This window comes from Antennarius striatus, chromosome 6, assembly GCF_040054535.1.
Source record: "Antennarius striatus isolate MH-2024 chromosome 6, ASM4005453v1, whole genome shotgun sequence".
In the NCBI taxonomy this organism is placed as follows: Eukaryota; Metazoa; Chordata; class Actinopteri; order Lophiiformes; family Antennariidae; genus Antennarius; species Antennarius striatus.
The window spans coordinates 15,149,940-15,176,265 of record NC_090781.1 but is presented as its reverse complement, the minus strand read 5'-3'; the positions used below and the strand labels follow the sequence as shown (position 1 = coordinate 15,176,265).

Sequence of the window (26,326 nt, the reverse complement as noted above, 5' to 3'; positions counted from 1 at the left end):
AACGCTCCACCTCCAACACAAGCTCCGGCTCCTTCCCCGCCAGTGAAGTGACATTCCATGTACCCAAAGCCAGTTTCTGCTGCCCTGGTCTGGTCTGTCGTGCCCCCCTGTCGTCAGCGCACCCGACCCCATCGATCCGCCCTGCGGGTGGTGGGTCCACAGGTGTGGCTTTAACAGAGCCTTGAAAGTCAAATATGATTGATGATTGCAAATCACCGGACAAATTACAAATCTAAGGAAAATCCAAGGATCATTCATCATCTGAGGGATGGATGAAATCTTCTTACTCGTTCGGTTCATATGTATATATATGCCTACACATTTAAAATGGGCATAAAGCAGAATAACATTTCTATGTTGACCTCTGATTTGATGACTTTGTAAGTAAATATATACATGTATATGCTCTATACTATTTGCTTTAAAAAGTAAAGGGAATCAACTTTCTCATGGTTCAGTGAAGAAGCCAACCTGTAGGCTGTGTGATTTGTCCACTTTGTCAATAGCATATGTAAATTTTTCATCAGAAATAAGTTGTATGCATCCAAATCCCAAATGATCCCCTCGGTCCCTCACACTTCCTCTCCACCACTTCATTCCATTTCCCCCAGGTTATTTCCTGCTTAAAGGAGGGTGGCACCGTGGGATCAGAGGAAAGAAGCAAAGAGTTTTTGTTTCCTCCCGAAGAGCTATTCCTAGTGTGCAGCTGGCATCAATGAAAAAACCTGCGGGATTCAAGTTGGCATCACCTTTCAAGCTATTTCAGTTAAAGTTAGTAACATTTTTCTTTGGTTGTGTGATGCTTGACTAAAGTAACTTTCTCTAAAAAGCAAAAAGCACCACTTCACAAATTTATAGAGAAACTCGTGGGTAAAGTCTCAGGGATGAAACTTATTGAGAGCTAGTCAAAGCTTGCAGAGATGTTACAGTTTCCATTCAATGCAGAATGAAGTCCCTGAATGGAGTCGCCTTTAAAGTATGAAAAACAAGCTCACAGCTTCCACCTCATGCAGAAACCCCAATGTGACTGGAACAGACAATCAAGTAAAAATATAACACAACACTATGGAAGAGTCTAGTGTGAGATATATGGAGAGAAGATGCAAGAGCAGCATTCTCTGAGCTATCTGCAAACTGCCACAACGCTGCTCACTATAATCACCTCTGCTATCAGCCCTCTGCAGTGCAGAAGCCCAGGAGCTCCCAGGTGAAATATGTCGATACATTTTATCCATTACCAAATGCCTGGTGCTGCTTCATTTTTAAACTTCACTATAATGTTTTAGACAGTTGTAAATCATATGAAGAGTATCGTCTGTTCACAATAAGTAACAGGGAGCTTTCCCAGGAGGTCCGTGACTGTTAATGCCAGCGTCATATCAGTTGTAATCAGCCTGTTGGCATCTTAGTATTATTCTCAAGCAAACAGTAATTCATCTCCCATTGAAGAGCTCAGAGATCCTTTAAACCTAAGTAACTGCAGACCTAACTTTAAACTGCTGTTTGTGTTAGGTTGGTTTGAGCTTGCCGACACTGATATAGAGAAATTCTAAATATTAGGTTTACTAAGCCAAGACATGATCACAAAGTAACAAAGTCAGTCTTTGTTTGACTGCAGATGATGAGCACTTCACAAATGTTTGTAAAATTATTATAATTTACGGGCCTGTAGCAGCAATGTAAAATGCAATTAATTAAAAAGATTTCTCCTATTGACACACTTAAGGGGAATTGTGAATAACTCTGCAAACAATCACTGATAAACATGACAATCTACCTGCAAAGCCCCACAGCACAGATCGACAAGGTTGACAAGGCTGACAAGCTTGAGCGGGGGGGGGGGGATTAGTCACTTAACAAGATTAATATTTTTTTCAAAAGTGAATGTAAGCAAAACACCCTTTAAAAACAACTCGTTGGTAAAACAACAACACATAAATCTGTTTAATCGGTACCCAGTGGGTTTTAAGGTAATTTTCTTTGCTTGGTGACATTTTCCTGCGGAATTTTGTGGGCACCAGAGAGTTGTGTGGAATTTGAGACTATTATCATGAGACTGAACTGCGGTTTTAGCAATAAAATACCACATGTCCAGCATTTGGCACATTCTAGTGGTAGATGTCTCAAAATACTGCACATGTCTCCAAGAACAGGAACATAGCCCAGGAAAATATGTTGTGTCAACAAAAAGCCTTCAGTGAATTTTGTGCAACCAGGGCACCAGCATATGGTACCTAAATCTATGCTTTTTAAAGGGCAGACATAAAAAAATATATGATGGATGTCTTTTCAATCATCAAAAATATCCTTGTCACGAGGTGACACCCATTTCATTTCAATGAGTTGATGACTGTGTGCCTGTAAGGTTGTTTTTGCCTTCTTCTGCCTTCCAGTGGTCAAATTTGATTAATGCACCGTTCAAGTACTGTTTCAAATATTTTATCATCTAACTCAGAAAATCTTTCACTGTTGTGCTTCATCTCTGTTAATTCTCTTAAATAATGCTTACATAAGTTAATTTCCTAAAATTTAGAGAAGCATGCGTCACCTAACCCTCATTTAATCCTAGACTTTCTGTCTTAATTCACAGAGAAATATCATGTAAATATCCTGTAGAACATTTCACCTGCAATCATGAATGATGGTGATGTCGTTCTGTTTATAAGAACATGATGTATTGGTATTAGTAAACAGCTGTGCATAAGGAAGAGCGGTAGAATGATCCATGTCCAAGGCCTGCGGAGGATAAACAATAAACAGCAGTGAAGCCAGTGAAGGGAAAAAGAGAGACAAGGTGACAGGATCCAAGATTGATGTGTTCTCAGTTAAAAGAACAGCGATAAAGCCTCTTATATTTGGTTCTTAATGGATATTAAATGTGGGGCAGCGTGGGTGCTCAGTGGGTCGGGCTGTTGCTTCACAGCAAGAAGGTTCCCGGTTTGATTCCTTCCTGTGAGGAGTTTTGTATGTTCTGCGTGTGTCGGCATGGGTTCTCTCTGAATGGATGGATGGATGGATGAATGGATGCATGGATGGATGGATGCATGGATGGATGGATGGATGGATGAATGGATGGATGGATGGATGGATGGATGGATGAGCCTTAAATGTAAAGTGGGCTTTGGATCAGCCCACTGTCATCTTCATCCTCCAGGATCAGGCTTGCTGACTCAGAACTACGATTCTATTTGTTGTTACTTTACTCAAAAAGTCAGAAGGAACTGTGATTTCATTTCACCTCATTTGTTTATTCCATTCCCCTTTCAATCATTAAGAGTTTTTAAAGTCGAGCCAATGATCCTTCAGTATGGAATCAGGCAACATCTTTTTAATTTCATCAGTATCATCACTCAGACACAACAAAGTTGTTAATTTGCCATAAATTTGTTTTCATTCAGAATTTTATCATTATCATCTAATTACATTTAAGTGTTCTTTCTTCATCGTATGTATTAAATGTTCCATCTCGGAGATAACATAATGAAGTAACAGTGCAGCAGTATCTCACAGCCTTGAATAATTTAAACTAGGGCTGTCACTTTAACGCGTTAATTAGATTAAGTAATTACGCTGCAAATTAACGCGCTATAAAAATTAACGCAATTAATCGCAAGTGGCAAATCAATGTGCAAGAATTTTAAATTTGGCCCATTGAGGGACCCGTAGGCTGCAGTGACGTCACTTCCTACCTGCGCCACTATTCAAAAGCAGAGCGACTGACAACAGAGATGGACACAGGAGAGCGAGGCAAGCCCACTCCGACCTTTGGGCGGAAAGTTTATTTCTAAAAAGAACAAAGACGGACTATCAACAAAAACGCAGTGATCCTGCGCTGTAGACCCCTCCGTCAGTCTGCCACAGGGCAGCTGTAGCTACACACGTAGTTACCATCACCAAGTATGAATGAGGAGTGAATGAATAATGGGTCCGATGTGAAGCGTCTTTGAGTGTCCAGAAAAGCGCTATATAAATCTAATGCATTATTATTGTTATTATTATTATTATTTGTACCGAAGCAGCTCCTGTCTAACGTATCATTTAAATGCAAAACATGTCAAGGACACAGAGTTGAACGTTAGCTTATCCATCTTGTTATTTAGTTGCCTTATTTAGAGGAATGTTATACTATTCATTTTGAATTGCTGTATTGAGTCAGCTTTAGTATTCATTTTGATTGAGAGTCTGCTTATGTACCTATTTGAGACTCAGCCTTATTTTATTTCTGAATTTTATTTATTTTATTTAACTGTATTCGTATTGTATTTTTGAGAAATGCACCTGGCCCAATTAGTTTGCTGATGTGCTTGGCCTTTTTTCTTTTGAATTTCATTTTTAAGCACACTTAACCAATAAAAAACGTGGATTTCAAATCTTCTCTTCTTGGTGCATTCTATTGATTAGTCATGCATTACAATTTTGTAATGTCTTAGAGTTCAAATCCGTTATTTGGGGGCCTCTAGCAGGTATGAGATTAAAATGTGATTAATTAGATAAATTAATTTCAAATCCTGTAATTAGATTTCTTTTTTAATTGCCCGACAGCACTAGTTTAAATGTTAAGTTGTGTTTCTTTTTTTTTTAACCAGGCAGTGAATATCTTCATTTTTGGTGCTTGGCCATGTCCTGGTCCTGACCTTCTCATGACACAGCAGTTCGAGAGTCACTAGGATGTGATGTCAATAAGCCATATTCTTCAAATGTCTTTCGGGAATACAACTAAAGAGCCTGAACTGAGAATATTGTTAAACCTGTCTTAACTGAAATTTCAAAATGAATAATAACTGAACCTCAGTCTGCTGACCCAGTCTATAAATCAAGCACACCTGACCTCAGGACGCTAGAGGCTGTTAAAAGGATTCATCTTGATATTTTTTTTTTTACAGCCATCTTCTTGTCATCTACTGTCAATTCTTCAAAAGCTGTCACATGGTCTGACTGTGATGTTAGGATTGTGCATCACAGATACCTGGAACAATGACCATTATTGTAGACGCAGGACCATCTTGTAATAAAGGCTTTTCCTCACACAAAAACAGGCATCACCCATCAGTAGTCATGTTATGATCAGTAATATTTAGATTTCATACACAGGAAAGTTTTTAATGTAATGTATCATCAGTGGAACGAGGCTTTCACTCTGACTTTATACAGACTATACTTGTTGGACAGGCTTTAGTGAGTCTTACAGATTAAGATTGTTATAATTAGTCTGTATAATTCTGATGTTTATGGTTTATTTTCTCATTATTCCCTGAGCTTACATGTTCATTGGTTCACTTGAGAATCTCCAGCTGGATGCATAGCTGTCCCAGTTCATCTCTACATCAGCATCACCTGCTGTGATGCACAAAGCTTCTTCCAAAACTAAGATAACCTTGAGAAAAAAACAGAACAAAACAAAAAGATCAGATTTTTCCATATAGCTTGTACAGCACAATCCAAAAGCTACTGTCCAGAAGAAATGTTGCAGCATTCCCAATATTTACCTCATTATTTCCTTTATTTTTCTCCGGTGGATGAGTACTTGCTGAGAGGGGCAACCAGAGCCCTGTGAAGTGAGAGAATGAGGAATGAGAGGTAATGAGGAAAACATACATATGGACACTACAATAATTTGGGCATGGGCCAGATGACATTAGGGGGATTCTGCTGCACTTTAAAGGACCATACCTCCTATTTTAATGAATAATTTAACCTATAATGTGTCTTACCTTGTGAGTCGCACCAGCTGCCCTTACACATATAGTCTATAAAAGACACCGGTGAGCATGATCATCATTTTCTCAGATGGACATCAGATTCTGAGGGTTCTGAGGGACTTCAGGTTGTCCTGAGTGTAGCTCAGCTTCAACAATCTTTCATCCCTAAAACAGAAGTATGATGTTTCAGAATCCAGGGTTGATTGAGTTTTGCTGTTACATTCTATATATGTAACTAATGCATCTTGGTTTCTTTAAAATTTAACAATCTTGGTAACTTTATTGAAGTCACTGATTCTTGTGTCAGATGAGCAGAAAGTCTTAGAATCAGCTCCAACCACAGATGCTTGTTCGCACAAGAAGGGTTGAGGCTGGTTTACACAAACACACATCATGTCCAGTGCGTCCTCATACTCTGCGGCCCAGGAGAACGGGGCAGAGGCAGAGCAGGGAAGAGTGAACTGCCCAAAAACTGCTTTTAAACAAATGTGCAATGGACCTCACCTCCTCCATCTTTTTATCACCGTACTGACTCATTTTTCCTTTAGTGCCACCTCAGCAATAAGCTTCCAAAGGTCTGTGAAACAGTTTTTGATCAAATTGGTTTTAGGCGTCCACACAACACAATATTATCTCACAATGTGACCGTCAGGTCTTCGTGGTATTATTAGAAACACAGATGAGCCATTCGATTAGGGTGAGGGAGGAAGAACAGGGTTTGATGTCTGTACTGTTTCTTGGATTGTGGGAGCATTGATTGACTTCTGGTATTCACGTCTTACAATTACACAACCCACAGAATTATCTATCTGTCTGTCTGTCTGTTTGACTGTACTGTCCATCCATCCATCCATCCATCCATCCATCCATCTATTGCTCGTATGTGTGACCAGAACAAATCACATTTTATGTGCCTTTCATATCTGGTGTTAAATTAGAGTCTGTACCTGATATCTACTGATGAACAGTCCATTCAGTGGTTTGTCTGCAACAGGGGATAAAATGCAGAAATGGCATTGCAGCAACAACCAGTGGAAGAAAATAGGTCACAATTTGTTGGTAAATGTTTAACAAAAATGCTTCAAATCTTGCAGGTGAACTGACAAACTGATAACATTTTCTGTAGTTTATTTATTTTCTGTAGTTTACGCGTCAACTTTTTTCTACATGCATTCATCTTCAGTACCCGCTTCTTCCGCTGTCATGGGTCACTGGGCTGCTGGAGCCTATCCCAGCGGACTTCGGCGTGAGGCAGGGTACACTCCGGACATGACACCAGTGCACTCCGGAGCCACATAAAAAAAACACGTACATACTCACACTTACGGAAAATTTGAGACCGGGGCCAATTCACTTGAAGTGCATGGGACATGTGATAATACGTAAACAATTCTATCCATCCATCCATTGTCTTCCCTGAAATATCTGAAAATTATTCACAGGCAACTATTTTTAAGAAGACGTCAATATTATTGATATTGTTTTTTTCTTTGTAAATTGTGAATTTCAAGTTGAGTAACTTCATTCATTCATTTTCCGCACCGCTTATTCCGCTTTCGGGTATCAAAATAAAAATCCAATCACTGTGTTTTCTATTTATCTATTTCAAACATCAAATTCATAGCAAGAGAGAGGGGGGAATAGATAAAGGGAACGGAGATGAACTAGGGGCCTTGTTCCACTCCACACATCTTCAGTATCTCCTCCGCGATGTGTTGGCAACGCGTCCGGAGCGTCACCCTGCCTAATGCCCGTAAATCGCTGGGATAGGCTCCAGCCACCCCCGCGACGGGTGAACTTGTTTCTGTGAAAACGTGGGTCCGTGGTACAGATCTCCGTCTCCTGTACTCGAGCCCCATCTAGTGACCATCGCGGGCATTGCAAGTGCGTTTACGTCATACAATAACAAGGAAGTGAGCGACAAACAGCTCAGCGAGATATGTTTCAGGTGCATGTTTCCTTTATTTTACGTTCTAAATGTCTCCGTTTCAGCCCTTCAGCCCAAAAGAATAAATTCCACAGAACAAAGCTACCTCCATCCGCTCAGTTTGTTGTAGCTTTATGATTTTATTTGCTGTTCTGATCTCCTGTGGCTGATAAAGGAACTCTATGGAGAGATACTCCCTGTACAAAGTCATCGGTGAAGGCTCCTTCGGCCGGGCTTTGCTAGTTCTGTGTAAAACCAGCAAAGAGAATTATGTGATCAAGGAAATCCAGCTTCCAAAGGTATTTTCAAACAAGATAGTGACTCAGACTGTAGCTTGATTTGAACTGGGTGCTTCTACTGCAGTATTTCTGGTTAAAACATGATATTGGCAGAAACATAATGAATTAAACATGACGATGTTTTGAATTTGCATCATCTACTAAGCTGCGTGCTTCATTTGAATTCCAATTGTTTATAGCCATGGGATCATATGGAAATGTGTGTTGATAACTCACCAGATTGCCTGTTCATAGACGTGGAGAATATTTGTTTTGCAACATGTATTTGCATTTTTATAGAATCAGTCCAAATTGAAGAATTCAAGGAGCGAAGCCACCCTGCTCTCCAGAATGAGACATGCTAATATTGTGGCGTTCAGGGAGGCATTCGAAGGTATTCACACATGTAACGCTCACTTTAAAACACATTAAAGGACATGCTGGCATGTAATTTCAATTTTGGACTGCGGAATAGATAATGTGTTTGTGTTTTTACAGTTGATGATCTCCTGTGTATTGTTATGGAGTACTGCAGAGGAGGAGACCTGCTCCAGAGGATCCACCAACAGAAAACAGAACATTTCTGTGTTGATGATGTGGGCCTCAATTACCTGCATCTATTATCACAATTGTTTTCTTCTTATGGTCACAATTTTATTTCTCTGTGTTGCTGTTTGAACCTTTTTTCCAGATCATAAGGTGGTTTGCTCAAATGTGTGCTGCTACACAGCATATCCATAATAAATGGGTTCTGCACAGAGACTTGAAGTCCAAGGTACTATAGTCATTTAACTTATCTGTATTTCTATAATTGCTGTATATTTAATTAATTTTATTTTGTTTGTACAAACAGTTAAATGTGTTGAAGTAAGTAGAAATGTTATTTTGAACACTTAAGGAAAATCAGGTTTTCTTTGTCTAGATCAGAACAAGAAGATGTCAGTCATATTTTATTGGTTGAGTACATATTCTCATCAGTACTCATCAAAATGATGATGATGTTTCACTAATGCAACATCATCATCACGAACATCATCTCTAGAATCATCGATTGTTATTTTTTGCTTCACACGAAATAAACCCTTGCCTTTCATTTCCTTAGAACATTTTTCTGACAGATAACGGGACAATCAAGGTTGGGGACTTTGGCTCAGCATGTATTCTGAAGAGGTACAGGTTGAGAGACATAACCATTGACAGTTTGCATTTTAAAAAATTATTGCTGTGTTATTTCAACTTCAGTGATTGCATTTATGTTGCAGCTCAAAGTCCTATGCTCAGGCATATGTTGGAACTCCATATTATGTGGCCCCAGAAATCTGGGACAATAAGCCGTACAGCAATAAAAGGTTTGTTATATTTGTTCAGTTAATTACTCCATTATATGGCTCAAGATCAAATGATTAATTTAGAAGCAATCAGTGATTCTCTCTTTCATCCTTTCCATTGTCATAAAGAAGCACCTGTGATGGCTCTCATTAGTACTGTCATTAGCTGGACAGACAACAAACAGACTTTTTCATAAAATGGATTATTTAGAGAAAACAAATGATCTTTACTAAATTTGCAAGTTTCACTTCCAGGCTTGATTTTTCCATTAAAACTGAACCATTCATGAGAGAAACTCACTCAATAATTGGACGAGCAATGAAAGCTTCCCTAAATATTGTGGGAAGTCTGCTGAGATTCCCTGGTGAGAAGCGACTGGGTTCCTGATGCGTGGGTTAACCAGGCTCAGACAATGGATGTCTGATGTGAATGATTAACTGTCTGTGTTTCTGTGTTCTGCAGTGATGTGTGGTCTCTGGGTTGCGTTCTCTATGAGCTCTGCACCCTACGCCACCCGGTATTTACCCTCTCTCTCCGGAATGACTGGCTTTTTTATTCATTGCACCATTTAATGAAACAGCTGTGTTGCCATCTCACTACACAGTGACATGCTACTTAACAATGTCTTGAAGTAGTTTAACTTTCATTTTCACTACCTATTGTGAAGCGTTTCTATTGTGCTGTGGTTTGTTTTCCTGACGATCTACACCTGTCGTTGCGTACAGTTCCAGGCACCGAGCTGGAAGAGCCTGATTTTTAAGGTGTGTCGGGGTACGTACCCTCCCCTCCCAAACCACTTGCCCTATGAGCTGCATTATTTGATCAAGCAGATGTTTAAGACAAACCCCAAAGACAGACCATCCCTGAACACCATCCTGACGTCTCATCGGGTATCCAGACTCCTGCGCACACATCTGCCATCCCAGGTAAAAACAATTACCAACTGAATAGTTCACGTTTACCGAAATACTTTGATGGCTGCCCATCCGACATAACATACTGACACAACATGGTGTTGAAACGAGAATTTAAACTCTTACACAACTTTTCCAGCTGTGTCCATGTGGAATCTGACCTTTGACATACTGCTGTTAGTTCAGATGGCTGCAGAGATCATGTTATGTGTTTAACTTTCTGCATTGCTTTGAAACTTTACAGGCGATAGAGAGGGAGGAACAGGGGAGACGTAGATGGAACAGAGAAGAGGGAATAAAGGTCGCTCATCTCCTGGGAGACAAGAGTTTATTGAAAGCATCAACGTTTGAAGGTACAAAAAGTCAGGAAAGAGTTACTACATCACCTAAATGGTTGTGATAGAACTGGGAGTGTACACATGTTTGAGTTGAGACAGTACAGTGGTACCTCGAAATACAAGTTCAATCCCTTCCGTGACTGAACTCGTAAGACAAACAACTCGTAACTCAAACACGTCTCCTTTTAAAGTAACTAAAATAATTTTAATCCTTTCCAGCCTTGCAAAAAAGCCCCAAACCCCTCTTAATTATTAAAACAAAACATACTTTCAGACAAGTATACTTTACCTGTGCGTCATTAATTACATACATGTATATAAAAGAAAAGCAAAAGAGTTTTCTTAAGTGCTCTTACCTTGGAAACAGACAAATGCGGCGAACGAAGGTGGATCCAAAAAAGAAGGGAGGGGAGGAAGGTTTACTGTTCGCATGTGTTTGCCCTTTTGCCTGCAATTTCTCCACTTTAACTTGCAAAGCTATCCACGGAGGTCTGCTTCTGCCTGCTTTTTAAAATGTTGCTGAAATGTGACAGACAAGTCTTATTAAAAAGTGCTAAAGCACAACCAGTGGAAACGTTTTCTGGGTGTTTCTTTTCAGCAAAACTTGAAACTTCTCCCAAATTGCCAGTCATAGTGATAATCTCTGGCTCTCTGGCCTCATCACTACTAATCTCTTGCAACACCACTGATGTTGCATCCTCTGCAACTCCTTCAATACCTCTATTGAGAACTACTCATTATGTATCTCGATGAGCTCATTCACATCACCCTCATCTACCTTCAGACATCTTCCATCGACTTTCCGAGGGACACAATTTCTTCCAACACTGCAGCAAGTTTGGAGTTGGGCTTGAATCCTTCGAAGTCCCTGTCTGTAACAGCCTGAGGCCATAACTTCTTTCATGCTGAGTTCAAGGTTCTTCTCGTAACACCCTGCTCTGTCAAGTCAATAATGCGTAAGCGTATCACAATGTTGTTATGTTCCTCTGCTTAAAGTTATCAAGCCAACCAAGACTTGCGTTGAACGATTCTTCCGATGATGAATTTTCTGATTCTTGCTGTTTCAAGTCATCATAGTTTGTGCAAACCTCACAAATGATATCATCTGTTACATTACTGTATCTCCTGCCAGCTCCTTTCTCTCGCCCACAGTAACAGAAGCTTTTCCATCTCTTTGTGGATGCTAACCCTAACCCTAACCCTAACCCTTTTGAAAGAGTTGTTGTTCCTTTGGCTGATGTTGCACTACTGATGACATCTTTTTGCTTCAAGATGGTGCAAATTACTACCTTGTCAGTTTCAAAATTTGAACATCATGCTCATGTTTTTCACGATATATGTCACATACCTGTAATAGGATTTTTGTCCGACTGTGTAGAAAATGCAGTCAAATTATTGATAATTGTAATTATTCATACTTATTTAAAATAGGTATTAAAAAAATCTGACTTCAAATTGTGTTTGACTTTATATTAAGGAAAATGGTTTTAAGGTAAAAATGATAAATAACAAAAAATGACAACAAAAATGAACCTTATTAACGTTTTACCATTTAATCTGAAGGTCACTGTGAAAGCCAAGAGCCAGGTCCCAGAAAGAAGTGGGCTACTGAGCCATCAGACCCTGTGATCCAGATGTTGGCCGACGCCAGCCTGATCTCATCAAGCAGTACAGCGACAACCAGCCAGACCCTCATAGGTTCTACTATAACATATATTATAACAATGTTATCAATGTTTTGACTAATGACATAAGCTTGGAGAAGTCTGATGAAGAATCACAACATCTGTACTGTGTTCTTATTTTCAGGTGTGTCAGAAGAGCCAGAGGAGGACAGGAAAAGGAGACGATGGGACAAAGGTCCTCCTGAGAGGCTTCTGAGTATGTTGGAGAAGGCCCCACTGAGCAGAGCCTTCAGCACTTTTTTAATAAAAAGAGGAGGTCTGTTTGAATTGGCATACCCAGTTGTATATCATTTAAAAATCTGTAGAACTATAGTTAGTTAAAGCTTCTGTTATGTTTCCATGTTTAGGTGATGACACTGACGGCCCCGAGCTGGCATCAGTTGTAGATGAGGACCGGCTTCAGCCTCGCTCTGATGACGAGGACACGTAAGAGCCTGACTTTTCTTTAGCCTGATATTAACACAGCTGAGCATATTGTATCTAGTGTGACTGGACACACAACACATGAGTGGAATGAAAACAAAAACACCTGTTTAGACCAGCTGGTGACTGACATCTGATCCAATTTTAAAGGCGTGCAAATATTGAAGATCCATAAAGTGTTGTTTTCTTCAAGGTCACACTGAATATTGAGAAAAATTGAATAATACTAGTGTAATTCACTTTCTTTCACTGCCGGATAGGAGAATGTTAGACTATAAAGGAAATACAAAATGTTCATTAAAAAAAACAAAAAGACTATCCAGGTTTTAGTATTTGAAGAGAGAAACTGTCTGAAGTTTTCTTCGAGTGTTTGGAATTCATTCTCTCCCTGTCTCCACAGAGACTTTGAGGAAGATTTTCCACATGACTGGATGGATGAAGTTGAGCAAATGGTTTGGGGACACTGAAGCCTCGTTTCTTCTTGCCTGCATTATGTGGAAAGTCACTATTTACATGAAGGATAAAACTAAATCTTTGCTTATGGCAACTCTCAGTTCACTTGATGCCCATAAGATGGGCATTGATCCTATTAAGAACCAGTTTGAATTGATACATGCAAGTCTACAAAAGTACAGGTTTCCATGAGCTCACATTGAATGTCATGCATTTTGTTTTCGTAATAAAGCCTTTTCTTACATGGAGATGTTTGACGTGTGTGTGTGTGTGTGTGTGGTGTGTTCGTGCGTGCGTGTGTGTGTGTGTCTCTTTCATGGATTTGGACATCTGCTGTGTGTTGTTCAGATTATCAATGATAACATTCCTGGCAGATTGGAACTGTCTGGAAGCTCCTGTTTGTCTTGGGGAAGCAGGAAACATTAGCCCACAGCAGCTGGGTCTCCTTGGGGTTACAGCATTTTGAGCCTGCCCACAGCTTTTGATGTCCATGTCGTCTGTAATATCAAAAGTAGACTAAATATGTTCAACTTATTCTTTGTCTGTTGTTCTCTTGGCGACATTTTGACAAACCAAATATCTGCACAACTGAACAGTGTTTAATCTGCTGTGACCACAATAGTCCCAGAGCTAGTGTGGGGTGTTTTTTGCCACTAGGTGGAGTTGAAATGATTTATGTGAACCTTGTTTTAAAACCAATCAGATGTAGCCAGATGGTTGTTAGAGTGCAGTACTCTCCCTCCCCTCCTTGAAAGTTCATTTAAGAGACTTTATTGTTAGAAATTTATACCATGAGGATGATTTTAAGCAGATCAGAGCTTGTTTCTTGTAGTTGCAATTAAACAAAACAACATACATTTTAACATACATAATAAAAGCAGACAATATGAAATGGTCGGCAACATTAAAACAAGAGCCAAGCCTCACCCGTGACAGTTGGGCTTAACAGGATGTAGACTCAGGACCTTTGAGTCAACAAAACCATAATGATGCTGATTCACCAACAGTCACACCAGGGATGGAGTATCCTGCTGCCAAGGTCTGTTGATGAAGGAAGCCTCCCATCGGCTGACAGAAGAACTCTGTATGGAAGTCTTTCCCAGATACTGTATCTGCTCATAATTAATTTTATGGAGGAAGCCTGGGTTTACAGTTTGCCCTTTCATCTTGAAGCCACACTGAATCCCCCCTCCCTCCAGGACACACTGCAGCACCCAGCATTTTTATTCTAACATGTTTTCCCTTGTACCTCCACAGTGGTCCATGTTTAAAAGTGAAACAGATAAAGTGGTGGAGCTTAGCAGCGCTATAACACCGCTGTGGTGTGTGTCCTGCAGATAGGGTGGTGTCCTATCAGCACCCCTGATGAACTTGACAGCTTCTTTTGAACTTAAGCCATAGTACATGTAAAACTGAAAAGCATAAAAATACTTCTAATATTTTTTCAGGGTTTCCTCTATTAAAATTAAGCACTGTAATAATATTATCTGAAACATTTTCATTAGTTATTCGGTTCATTATCCTTGAGTTGCATTTTATTTGTTTGCTTTCTCTGATGGTATATTTAAGTATTTTTCCAGCTGACACAAATGCTTTCGGCTATCAGCCAGATTTTTTTTTTTTTTTAACATTTTGAGTAATAGCGATATTTGAAAGTCTTTTCTCCTCGTTTGTGTGGGAAATTATGTTGTTTTTGATTTTTGCAGCTTATGGCAGTTAAATTAAACAAATCCATAAAAATGTTGAACTGCTGAGTCAAAGATGCAAATCCTGCTCCCCCCAAAAAAATTGTGCACAAGAAAATACAGACAAACCAGCTGCTGAAATGGTGCATCCTCCTGCAGGAAGGATGTGAAGTTGTGTCTGTTGAAGAAAAAAAGACAAATCTCTATGACTGAGTAGCTCCTGCAGCACTCCTGCACTTAAGAGAAAGGACGCTGATAGTGAAATGTGCAACAACACCTGCACATCAAGTATACAAGCACAACCACAACGCTCTCATTTTGAACTTGCATCAGAGTCGAGACGGAGTCAGAGCACAGACATCAGTGGAATAACATGATGTGGAATTTCCTCTGTCTCTTTGCATGACAACATTTTATGCTACATCCTGTGTCTCTGTATCTACTCTTGGTCAATATGATGGCATGTCTTGCCATTATGCATTATGAGAAGTACTTTCTGTGTTTAATTTCTGCTTCTTACAGCAGCCTGACAGCAGTCAATCAAGTAGCTTCATTTTTATTTTATTTTTTATTTTTTTTGTCAAATGATGCCCTGTTTGGCAGATTGTCTACACCTCAACCCCTTGTTTTCTGTCAGCACCTTTGATGAAATATTGTTGTGTTATCTCCAAGAATCTCGACTCTCCCTTCCATGTCACAGGGCCTGTGTTTGTGTCCTGGTTTCTGAGGACCCCCAGCCTCACTCAGGAAGAGCTGTGCAGATGCGAGATGACCCAATGATCTCTGGCTGCTAATGGTTAGAAAGGCCTTTTCTACAAAACTCAGTTTTCTATGTTTTTTTTTTTAACATTTATTTTTTTAAGATACCCATCTTCATTCCTGTGCTGGATTTGAAGTTTTTAACAGCCATTTATAACTGCACAGGTATCAATCACACAGTGGAGGAAACAATGAAATCTACTACCATGACTCAGTCGGTAAAGAGAAGTGTTGTTTATTCTTTACAGCTAACAGCTCTTCCTGTTAATAACAAATCACTTAAGCGCTGCAGTTGGAAGTCTCTTTGCAGCTATAAATATAGAAGCTGTCATTGTTATGATTATGTCAAGGCCTCAGTAATGATCCCCTATTGTCTCCTGTCGGTGTTTTTCTTTTTTTGCTCTGTCTCAGACAATAGGGCCCAGCGTGGCCGAATGAGGTCTGTCAAACTTTGCAATTCATCAGCCGCTCACAGTGAGAAGTTCAAGAATAGTTAAAAATGGAATGCAGCAATGTGAAGTGAGACAGCTTCCGTTTGGCTGTTGGGAGTATTTGCACTTCTAAATACTGTCATCGTTTGAGGCTCACATTCATATTGATTCCTGATGGATACCGATCTACCTTTAGTCAGGGTCACGAACCCTGACTAACGCTGACCAATCACTTTGCCATTCTTCCTTTGAGCCAATAATAGATCAATACCAGACGAGTCTGTGATGTGGTCTTTCGTAACTTTCTTCCTGTAAGTTGCATCTAAATTGAACTCCAAAATGTTTGCCACTTCTCCGATCTACACCCATATATAAACAAATATCATGTCATTCTCCACCTTAACAATCAGCTCCAACTTACTTTCACTTACTTTCCTTGCAAGAGATCACGCCTACACTGAATACAGATGCAATTTCCCATCAGGCTGTATTGGGCCCAGGTTAACTCATCATCACATAATACTGATTATATGATATCACGTGTCGGCTGTTGTACCTTAATTATTAGATTACACCTCTGAGTCCAATCTTCTTGGCCTTATCTGTGTTTTATACGGGGCTAACCTCTGTTTACTTTTCAGATTCAGATAACCTCAGGGTATCAATGAGCTGTGAGGCTTCCTGCTGTGAAGCCTTAATCTCAAAATAAATAGGTGTTTCTTCAGAAGAGTGGTTTAAAGGGATCACTAGGTCATATTTCAAGCATGCAATCCAACATTTGGATACAGATATTTAAATCTTTAAAAGAATTGTGGCTTTCAGACAAGAAATAGCAGACTATCAGGTTTGGGGGCTTTCTGCATTGAAAGGAGACAAAATCCTGCTCAGGAGGACAGGGACAGTATTGTGTGGTCTGAGAGTTAAAATTCCTCATGGGGAACACGTTGACCTCAAGCCTGACCTGTACGCACAACTTTTATGTATGGCTGTGCTGTGAGGTGTGTTATGGACATTTGTTTATGAGTCAGTGATTTAGTATTAGTGGGGCCTGGGTATCACTAATCCTGCCATGTGCCCAGTGGAGCCTCTCTATGAAGCATGAGGAGGATTATAGCCTACAGAACAAGCCTCGCTGATCAGACACATATCGCTGGTTTTTACTCTTGAACACCTACAACACGGTACAATAAACACACAGATAAGACTTCAGCATTGCTCAGCAGCTGCAGTAACAGGCAGCATTTATTAAGTGGGAGGTGATTGTTTAAAAGGCGGCACTGGGCCGCCTTATGTTCTTCCTCATCATGAAACCGTTGGCTGCATTGGTTGGGTGTTGTTCTCTTGTTTTCTCGTTCTGCAGCTACAGGAGAGGATTTGAGTGTTCACACTAGCTGGTTCAGATGTTGCGTCAATCCCCTGGAGTTTCCTGAGAAATGATTCCCAATTCAAGCAAAACCCAACCACTCCCATAATGTAGAACATAGAAAGAAGCAGAACACTTATCCTTCCATTAAACCGTGTCACCATGTAAAATAATGCTGAAACATTCAGACTGAAGACAGGCAGGCAGCTTGATGTACTGTCGTATTTCACAGATCCAAACCTACAGCACTTAATCAGACTGGGTTTGCTCCATGCAATTAATTCAAAGACATGAAGGCTACAGGATATGTCAAGTACTTATTATAAGTTATAGTGTGTGTGTGTGTGTGTGTGTGTGTGTGTGTGTGTGTGTGTGTGTGTGTGTGTGTGTGTGTGTGTGTGTGTGTGTGTGTGTGTGTGTGTGTGTGTGTGTGTGTGTGTGTGTGTGTGTGTGTGTGTGTGTGTGTGTGTGTGTGTGTGTGAAATCCCAGCTGGGTTCACATTCACAGACCTCTTCACCACCCTTCTCCCACAGGTCATATTTTACAATGTTACATGTGGCTTCTTGTTTAAAAAACAAAAAAGTGTTAATTTCACTTGTGAAAAATTTCATTATTTCAAATAGCATCTTCATTCCCACACACATAGAATTAAAAAGATTCACAAAGTGAATGAATTCACTAAATTACTTTGGATAAGGTCATACTTTTCTCAATTTGAATCACAAAAAAATTTATTGTTGAGTCAAACTCTGACTCACAGGAAGTTATTGGCTCTTTCCAAAGCACAGACAGGCTCCTATTTCTTGAATTAAAGTAAAGACACACTCAGGTTACACATGGTTGAAATATCCAAAGTAAATTTCTTGGCTGCATTGCTTAAATACACTGAACCAAATATAAGGTTTCATATCCTCAGCAGGGTGGGATTTGGTGTAGCACATGTGTGCTTCTAAAAATCATGGTACCCACATGAAGGCGGTGTTTTATAACTATTCTCATGCATTCTGCATGCGCATTTAGTCAAATAACTCCTCTGGGGATTGATAAAGACTGTTTATGGTTTGAAGTGACGGAGGGTTACTGAGGCATGCACAACTGGTTGGTGCAGTTGTTTAACCTGCCTCCCTCCACTCAGTTCTTTCCACCTCTGGTTCTTCAGTTTGTGCTGCATCTAATTTTAAAGTGAGTAATACTGTTGTGCCAGCTCAAGCAAGATCCTTATTTCTGTTAAACCACATCCTGATAAATGATTACTCAATGCAATATTCTGTCTCCAGCAGAGCACGTTTCATTGCCTTCTGCTTCTTATTCAAAAAAGTTGTTTGATTTGTCTCCCTGAAGGCTGAAAAAATATTTAGAGCAATGATAACACCTGTTTGCCCTAAAATTAAGGGGGGTGGGGGGGTAATAATGGAGATATTCAAAGTGGCACATATCAGTGTAATAATGGGCTTGTTCTCATAAGTGTATCCTGCGAATAAAGCAGGGAAAGTAGTTAACGGTCCTCTGCAGGGAGCACCACCCCCACTCCAAACCCCCCAAATCCATTTAGCAGTCCAGGCACTTCCCTTGTCATGTGAGCTGAGGAATTGAATCTGAAGAAGAGGATGAGGACCATGGCCTGATTGTGTCTGGCACGCTTGCTCAAACACACACGCAAACATGATGAAGCAATGTTAAAGCTCTGCAAGTAACTTCGTTATTTCATGTTTTAAATGTTTTATTTTTACATAAAGTTTTTGCATCATTCGCATTAAAAAATGTCACAGATCCTCAGTACATCTTTTGATTCATGCACCGATCTATAATCACTGGAGTGGATTGGAAACCAGAACATGTGTGACGGCAAACAGCGTGGTGTCTGTGTTTTTTCACTCTGCAGCCTCCTGGGACAGAGAGGTCAGTACTGATTAGATAACTGTTGTGTATGCAGAAAGGCCTGCTGGGTTTAAGAGGCGGCCCAGCTCTTTGCACACAGCTTACTGTATACAACTAGTTTACACACATACTGTGAAGTGGGAACTCCTTGAAACCATTATGGTATTTGAGAAAAGCGTTCCTTCATTTTCACATGTGAAAAAATTCTGTTCGTTTTATTAATGTGTTCTTCGCACAATATCACAGTTAACATATGGATAATGAATACAGTTACATGTCTTATCTCAACTTAAAATGTGATTCCCTTTGTTTGTCCTTCTCTGTTCCTGACCTTGAGTCTAAATGATAACAGTCATCAAGTCCAGGTGGTCAGATAAGAGCTTATGCTGTAAAAACACAGAACAATAATAATAGAATAATTATTTGGTGTCTTAAAATGCTTTGTCAGATCATTTCTAAAGTACAAGTGTGTGATGATCAGACAACATGTAGCTGTAATTCAAGTGAAGTTTACACCTGATACAAATGATTCCTTCAACGTCTTGTCATACTTGTTTGTTTTCACAACAACCAAGGTCTTTAGCGCCAACCTTGAGTTGCTCACATGGCTGGAGAGTTGTAGAGTAAGTTTCAAGTTTTTTTATTCTTACACAACCCAGATTCTCAGATAATGTCCCAAAGGACTTTACAATCTGCACATGGATGATATCCCTCTGACCTTTGTGTACTGCGAGCAGTAGGACCCTCACATCGGATAAGGAACAACTCCCCCCAAAACCCTTTTAACAGGGGAAAAAATGGATGGGAGGAAGACTACAGAGGAGGGACCCCTCCTCCAGGAGCAGACAGACGAAGCAATAGATATCACATGTACAGATTAACAACAAAACAATAATAATAGCAATAACAGTAACAATAACAACAATAAATGTATGACACAAGCACTATGATCCATCCAGTAGAATGAGTCACAACCAGCCAATGAAGCAGACAGAGGTCACCAATTGCCAAGGATCCACCACTCTGAGGACAGACCAAATAAATGACTTAGTCATTGTTCTTAAAAAAAAGTAAGTGTATGATTACCCCTGCCAAAACCCAAACCAAATGAAATGGAACCAAACTCCCCTAGTGGATGGGGATGGGGATGCGGATCCATCGTGTAGCTTTTAATACCACCAGCTAAGGAAGCAGACAGAGGTCACCGATAGCCGATGATCCACCACACACAGGCCTAAGAGAGTGAACAGGAGAGGCAGGGAGAGACAGAGAGATAGAGAGAGCAGGGGCGAGAGTGGTGCTAGAGGGACCAAAAGGGCAGAGAATTAATGAGAGGCAGGGGCCTAAAACAGAAAAGAAATCCCGCGGCTTTGAACCTAAACATTAAAACTGCCCCCTCCCCCTCCAAATATTAGTTATATGTTAGAGAGAATGGATTCAGACTTTCCAATATCGATCAGGAGGTTATTCCACAAGAAAGAGGCGCGATAAGAGAAGGCCCTCAGCCAGCTGATTTCTTTTTTACTTTGAGAACACAAGAGACTCAAGAGCAGAGAGCCCTCATCGGAGTGTATGGTTTAAGCAAATCAGATATGCAGGCGGGAGATAGCCCATTAACGCTTTTATTTGTCAACAAAAGTACATTAAAGTCAGATCTAACATGAATCGGGAGCCAACGTAATGAAGCTAATACTGGGGTGATGTGGTCAAATTTCCTAGTCTTAGTTAAGATTCTTGCTGCTGTATTCTGAACCATCTGAAGGCTTCTTATGCTAGACCGAGGCAACCCCGATAGCGGAACATTTTAATAGTCAAGTCTAGAGGACACAAAGGCATGAATCAAAATCTGAATCAGGCATAGATTGATAGGACCCAATTACGGAGATATTGCGTAAATGAAAGAAGGGGATCTTTGTCACGTCTTTAATATTCTTATCAAAGGACAGAGTTGAATCTTACGTTCATATTCAGTAGTAGATCATTTACAACTTTAGTTAGTGCTGTTTCAGTGGAATGGCAGGCCCAAAAGTGGATTGGAACGGTTCGAAGAGGCAACTAAGTGAACAAATCTAAGAGCAGTTGAGATACTTCCCTTTCTAGTACTAAAGATAAGAATGGAAGGTTAGAAACCGGTCTATAATTATTTAAAGACTCTTGGTCAAGATCTAGCTTTTTAAGCAGAGGTTTAACTACGGCTGACTTAAAGCTAAGGGAACACCAATTGTATGAGAAAGATTAACTACATTTAACATAGTAGGGCCCAGCAATGGACATAATTCTTTAACAAGTTTAGCTGGGAAAGGGTCTAAGAGGCATGTAGTAGTTTTAGACATTGAAACCAACTTTGATAATCAGTATTAAGAGTTATGCTGACTGTCCTTCAGGCCATGTCAATAGAGTAACAGCAGCATTTGCTTTGTGTTATTCGCTTGCCTGCTGACTCAAAACTGATATATTACTTGTAAAATTGTCCACAGCAGAGTAAATATTTCATGAATTAATTTTTTTCAGTTACCTCCAGGAGCAAACATGATTATTTCTGTTTAGTTTGAGCAAAAGCTTCCTGAATTACTGTCTCTGTGCTGAGAGATGAAAACCCTTGAGGCTGACAATTAAAACACCAGGTCCTTTTGGAGGAGGAAAACAATATGCTTCTGGATGATGTAATTCTCATCTAGGTCACGTTAAACGTAAAATTATTATCTATCACTTCCTGCTCCCCCTCATGTCTCGGCAGATATTGCTGAGGCATGCAATAGATGCACACATACTCTTTAAACATATTTACATAAATACTGTTCACTAAAAATCTGTCCAGCCATGTTTTAGCAATTGGCATAAGATAAGACTTCCTCTCTTCTGCCACTGGTTGTGACACAGGAAGCTGGTACTCCCCAGGGGAGTCAGGCTCCAACAGACTTTCTACTTCCATTTCTATATCTTCTTATTTTGATACAGGACTGACTTTACAGGTTTATTTTGTAAATCGACTGTAGCCACAAGCCCCTTTTAGTTTGGTTCAGTTAGGCTAAATTTCTGATTCAAAGTGAATTGAAGTGAACAGATAACAAAAGGTAACCAGTGCACTTGTTTTGTTTTTAAAAAGTATATGACTTTTATTCATTGCTATGGCATAAGAGCATGTGGGAAACTGTCAGTGCATATAATAAGAGTCTACAATGAAAAAAGACAGATCTGTGACCCTATTGTAAAAACAATAAACAAAAGCAACGCCCTGTACAAGCTATAGCTTTATATATCTTTATGTTAAATTATTACCTACTGCTATGACGTTAGCACCACAAATGTACAGAAAAACAGGCACACTAAGCACTCAGTAATCTAAATGTCCTTCTGTTCAGTGATTGCATCCCTTCCAGGTCACTGGCAGAGCAATTGTGTTTAACACAATTACAGTATATTCCACAGGAAATGGAAATTAGCCAGCAGTCACACCAAATCCACACATGTGTACAAAAGCTATACAGTAGTGGTGATAATGCAACCAACTGTGACACAAACAAACATTTGTCCTGAGATGAGGACTTAAATATGAAACACTATGAATCCATTCCCACAGTCTTGAGGATCCTTCTTCTTCCTATGGAAAAATGGATTTGAATGTGTCTCATTCTGCCAGTGGCAGAACCACCCTCACACTGAAGACTCATTGTGGAAGACTTTAGCTTTGAGATTCCTCAGGCTACACTGCAGGTTGGAGCTGCTCTCTGACTGCAGTGCCTCAGAGAACTTTGTGTCATAAGGTTGTCTGCCTTGAGATTTCCACTTGATAGAGTTCTGGATGGTCTCTGAAGTAAAGTAGTAAACAATGGGATCAAAGCAGCAGTTGGACACAGCAATGCAGAGGGCTATTGGATAAATTGTTCGGACAACTGACTCCACAAAGCAGCCTTGCAAAGTTTTTGAACGGACCAGAGCATAGAAAACTAAATTTACATTATAGGGGATAAAGCAAAAACAAAAAATGAAGAGGTGGACAATAATCATTCGTAGGATCTTTGTTTTGTTCAGCTTCCCCCCACGACTGATGGTTTGAGGATTACGCAGGGTCTGCAACACCATGATGGAGCAACAAACGTTGAGCAGAAGAGGAATGATGAAGCCTACAGTCTCTATAAAGATCACCACCTTAAAGAGGTCAGATTTCCACTGCTTGGAAGAGAAGTTTTCAAAGCAGAAGGTGGCATTGTTTTTATTGTTCTCAAGCGAGGTGGTCTCCAACATGAATCCAGTGGGGAGACTTCCTGAAAGCACGAGCACCCATACAGCAATGCATACTATCTTGGCATTGCGTTTGGTCCTGAGAGCCCTTGAGCGAAAAGGGTGCACAATTGCTAAAAATCGATCCACGCTGATGCAGGTGAGAAAGAACATGCTGCCATACATGTTGGTGTAGAACAACGAGACAGAAAACTTGCAGAGAATGCTTCCAAAGGGCCAGTGCTGGTTGATGAAATAGAAAACTCTCAGGGGCAGCGTGAAGACAAACAACAGGTCAGACACTACCAGGTTCATCATGTAGGTTGTGGTCTCGTTTCTCAGCTTGAGAGAACAGTTGAATATGTACATAGCCACAACGTTGGTGACCAGTCCCACCACAAAAACAATACTGAAGATAGTACTGTATAATGGGTATTTGAAACCATCATTCCTGCAAGTAGAGCTGTTCCCTGGAACCCATTGCAAGGTTAAATTGTCACTGGGGATAGTGGTGTTGTACATTTTGAGAAAAAAACAGGAGGGGGAGGGGGTTCTTGCTTGTTAATAGCATATAATGAAAGAGCTGCCTGGAACAATGCATTCACCATGAATGTAGAATGAAACCAGCCCTATCCCACCAGCCTCGTCCAGTTAGGACAAATGTTTCTCTAGAGGACTGCAGTGCATGGTCAACACACTTCCCTCCTGTCTTGATGAGTTGAGACTTGAGTTATTTTGGGGGTTACCTCATGGTGGAGAGACAAGAGTGTCCTCCCCTCCCCCTGCCCGGTCTCTCAATCCCGCAAGTTACAGACTGAGCTTTACTTACTCAGATAAATCAGTCACACAAAAGTGTGTCCTTTTCAGTTAAGTGAGCCTCACCCTCACCAAGGTGCTGAGTCCACAGATGACATATCCATATTCAAGCCTGCTGAGATGCCCTCATAGGAGAATCCCTCTGTTGGTCAAATCTCAGTCCAGTGGCTCGTCCTTTTTAGTCCACAGAAGAGAGCTTGTTGGCTTTCAGTCTCTCTCAGGGTCCTGAAAGCACCAAACTTCCAGGTGTCCTCTAAGGAGTAAACCTGAACAACGTGTCTGCTGCTCTGTTGGTTCTTAGGGTCCAATTGCTACCACCCAACACACTTCTCTCTTTTTCACAGACAGGCTGACTCACTCAGTTTCTACTTCTCACTTTGTCTCTCTTTCAGACATCCTCACGAGCAGCACAGCATTGGACAGTTCCACTTCTCCTTTGAGCCGGTGTGCCCAGCAGTTTTTGTACTGTGAGTGGAAAAGAAAAAGCTGTAGTAACTCCTCCCATCTGACTCCTCCCACTCTTTTGTCTGCTCCTACAGTTAAAGGAAGAATCACCCCAAACAACTCCTCACTGAGAGGAGAGCACAGCAAAAATACATCAGCTGCTGGTGATTGTCTCGAACCATAGAAGACATTATGAAGACACAATTTTATTGGAGTGTTTTTGCATTATGGTGTTGCTGCTACATAAGGAGAACATTCTACAACGTGACATGGCGGAACATTAAAAAAACAGTATTGTTTTGTTAAATGGAACATTAAATATGGGACAGTGGAAACGATACAGTCCTAAAAAAGCTCTATTCAGCCATTGTTGGTCTCTGCCCACTGTTTTCTTTCCTCAGTGCTCCGTGAAAAAAAAATCTAACTTCTCAGAAAAACTCCTTTAGGAGTTAGTAACAACATTGGAGTTGGAGTAGTAATGTTGCAGGGATGAATGTGAAATTTACAAATGAAAAGTCTCAGATCATTTAAGGCACTCGAAAACTCATCGCCAGTGGCATGGTAAATTAATATTTGATTGCATTTGTGTTACGTGACTACGTTGGGTTTCACATCACTACACAAATGACTGTCTGCAAGAGAATGTACTTCTGATAATTCAATACTTTGCAGTTCATATCTTGACAAAACTATGCAAAGATTAAAAAGCTTCTGCTTTTTCTTGGTCACAGTAATATTTCCGTATTTGGACCTGATTCCAGCAATGCAATTGTGTTCTTGCTTAGGAGCATGACACTAACCCAAATATGGTTCATTTTGATTTCACAGAATTTTCAACAACAGTCAAACACATGAAGGGAAATCTGCAGAGAATCAAAGAGACAGGAGGCGTCTCACAGCCAGCGTGCCCCTCTTTGTCGGTCCGCTGCAAAATAAACATCATCAAGGCAAGGGTGAAATGTTCAAGAAAATAGAAAACCTGCACTATTGTCTTTCACTCGCAAAATAGTTCCACACACCACATAAAAACAAGCTGTTCACATGCAAGTATGCGGTTACTAAACAAAAACATGTACTTAAAACCCCTGGATTGTTAATTTTCTCACAATGCCAGGAAACTGTCTGGAACCCCAAGGCCAAAACTTAAGGCTTTCAGACACAAGAACTTATGAGAAAGGTACCAGGTGACATACTATTGTTGCGTAATGATTATCAGTGCTATGTAAGAGTCCACACAAACATAGTTGTGACTACAAATGTGGTCAGTAAAAATAAATTAATTGCAAGAGGAATTTCACACAAAAGATTTTTTATGCTTATCAATAATATAATCATTGAATAGAAGCAGGCTGACTCGAGGCCAGAAGTATCTTAAGTAACTCATCCACCTGCCTGTAGAAGCCCTTATGTTTGAGCAACACAACATAAAAATAGAAGTTGTGTAAAAGACATTCTGAACAACATACACCTTCGTTGTGACTGCCATGGTTTCAGGCTCATTCTCTCTTTTTTTCACTATGGAAACAGAAACTGCACTAACGTCATACTGGTGGCCACAAACAAACTGGTACAACTATGTTTCGGGACTCACTGTCTGATTTATTAAAACCACAACTGGAAAGCAAGAAAGAAGAAACAACATTCTACAAAGATACCATCTAAAAGTCTATTGTATAATAATT

At 40.2% G+C, this 26,326-nt stretch overlaps 2 protein-coding genes across 3 annotated transcripts; one reads left to right on the top strand and one right to left on the bottom strand.

The window, feature by feature from the left end:
* The first annotated feature begins 7,611 nt into the window (after positions 1–7,611).
* On the top strand, positions 7,612–13,294 carry nek3 (NIMA related kinase 3). 2 transcript variants are annotated; one of them, XM_068317271.1, is made up of 14 exons: positions 7,620–7,647; positions 7,802–7,925; positions 8,205–8,298; positions 8,403–8,500; positions 8,596–8,679; positions 9,007–9,074; positions 9,167–9,253; positions 9,696–9,750; positions 9,959–10,159; positions 10,392–10,500; positions 12,049–12,183; positions 12,295–12,426; positions 12,518–12,596; positions 12,994–13,294. In XM_068317271.1, exons 2-14 carry the CDS (start codon positions 7,809–7,811, stop codon positions 13,058–13,060), a joined length of 1,326 nt encoding a protein of 441 aa, XP_068173372.1. In that variant the 5' UTR covers positions 7,620–7,647; positions 7,802–7,808; the 3' UTR covers positions 13,061–13,294. The 2 variants fall into 2 exon arrangements, with proteins under 2 accessions (XP_068173373.1, XP_068173372.1); XM_068317272.1 differs by lacking the exons at positions 9,007–9,074; positions 9,167–9,253; positions 9,696–9,750 and having other exon boundaries at positions 7,612–7,925.
* An 8,970-nt stretch (positions 13,295–22,264) lies between these two features.
* On the bottom strand, positions 22,265–24,639 carry LOC137596835 (lysophosphatidic acid receptor 6-like). Its single transcript, XM_068317596.1, has one exon. It carries the CDS (start codon positions 23,904–23,906, stop codon positions 22,818–22,820), a length of 1,089 nt encoding a protein of 362 aa, XP_068173697.1. The 5' UTR covers positions 23,907–24,639; the 3' UTR covers positions 22,265–22,817.
* Positions 24,640–26,326: the final 1,687 nt, after the last annotated feature.

Bases quoted from the DNA above. Each gene is read 5' to 3' on its own strand.
- nek3 (XM_068317271.1), top strand. From the start codon at position 7,809: ATGGAGAGATACTCCCTGTACAAAGTCATCGGTGAAGGCTCCTTCGGC. The intron at 7,926-8,204 runs GTATTTTCAAAC...GCATTTTTATAG, and splicing joins AGGAAATCCAGCTTCCAAAG to AATCAGTCCAAATTGAAGAA. The intron at 12,597-12,993 runs GTAAGAGCCTGA...CTGTCTCCACAG, and splicing joins CGCTCTGATGACGAGGACAC to AGACTTTGAGGAAGATTTTC.
- LOC137596835 (XM_068317596.1), bottom strand. From the start codon at position 23,906: ATGTACAACACCACTATCCCCAGTGACAATTTAACCTTGCAATGGGTT.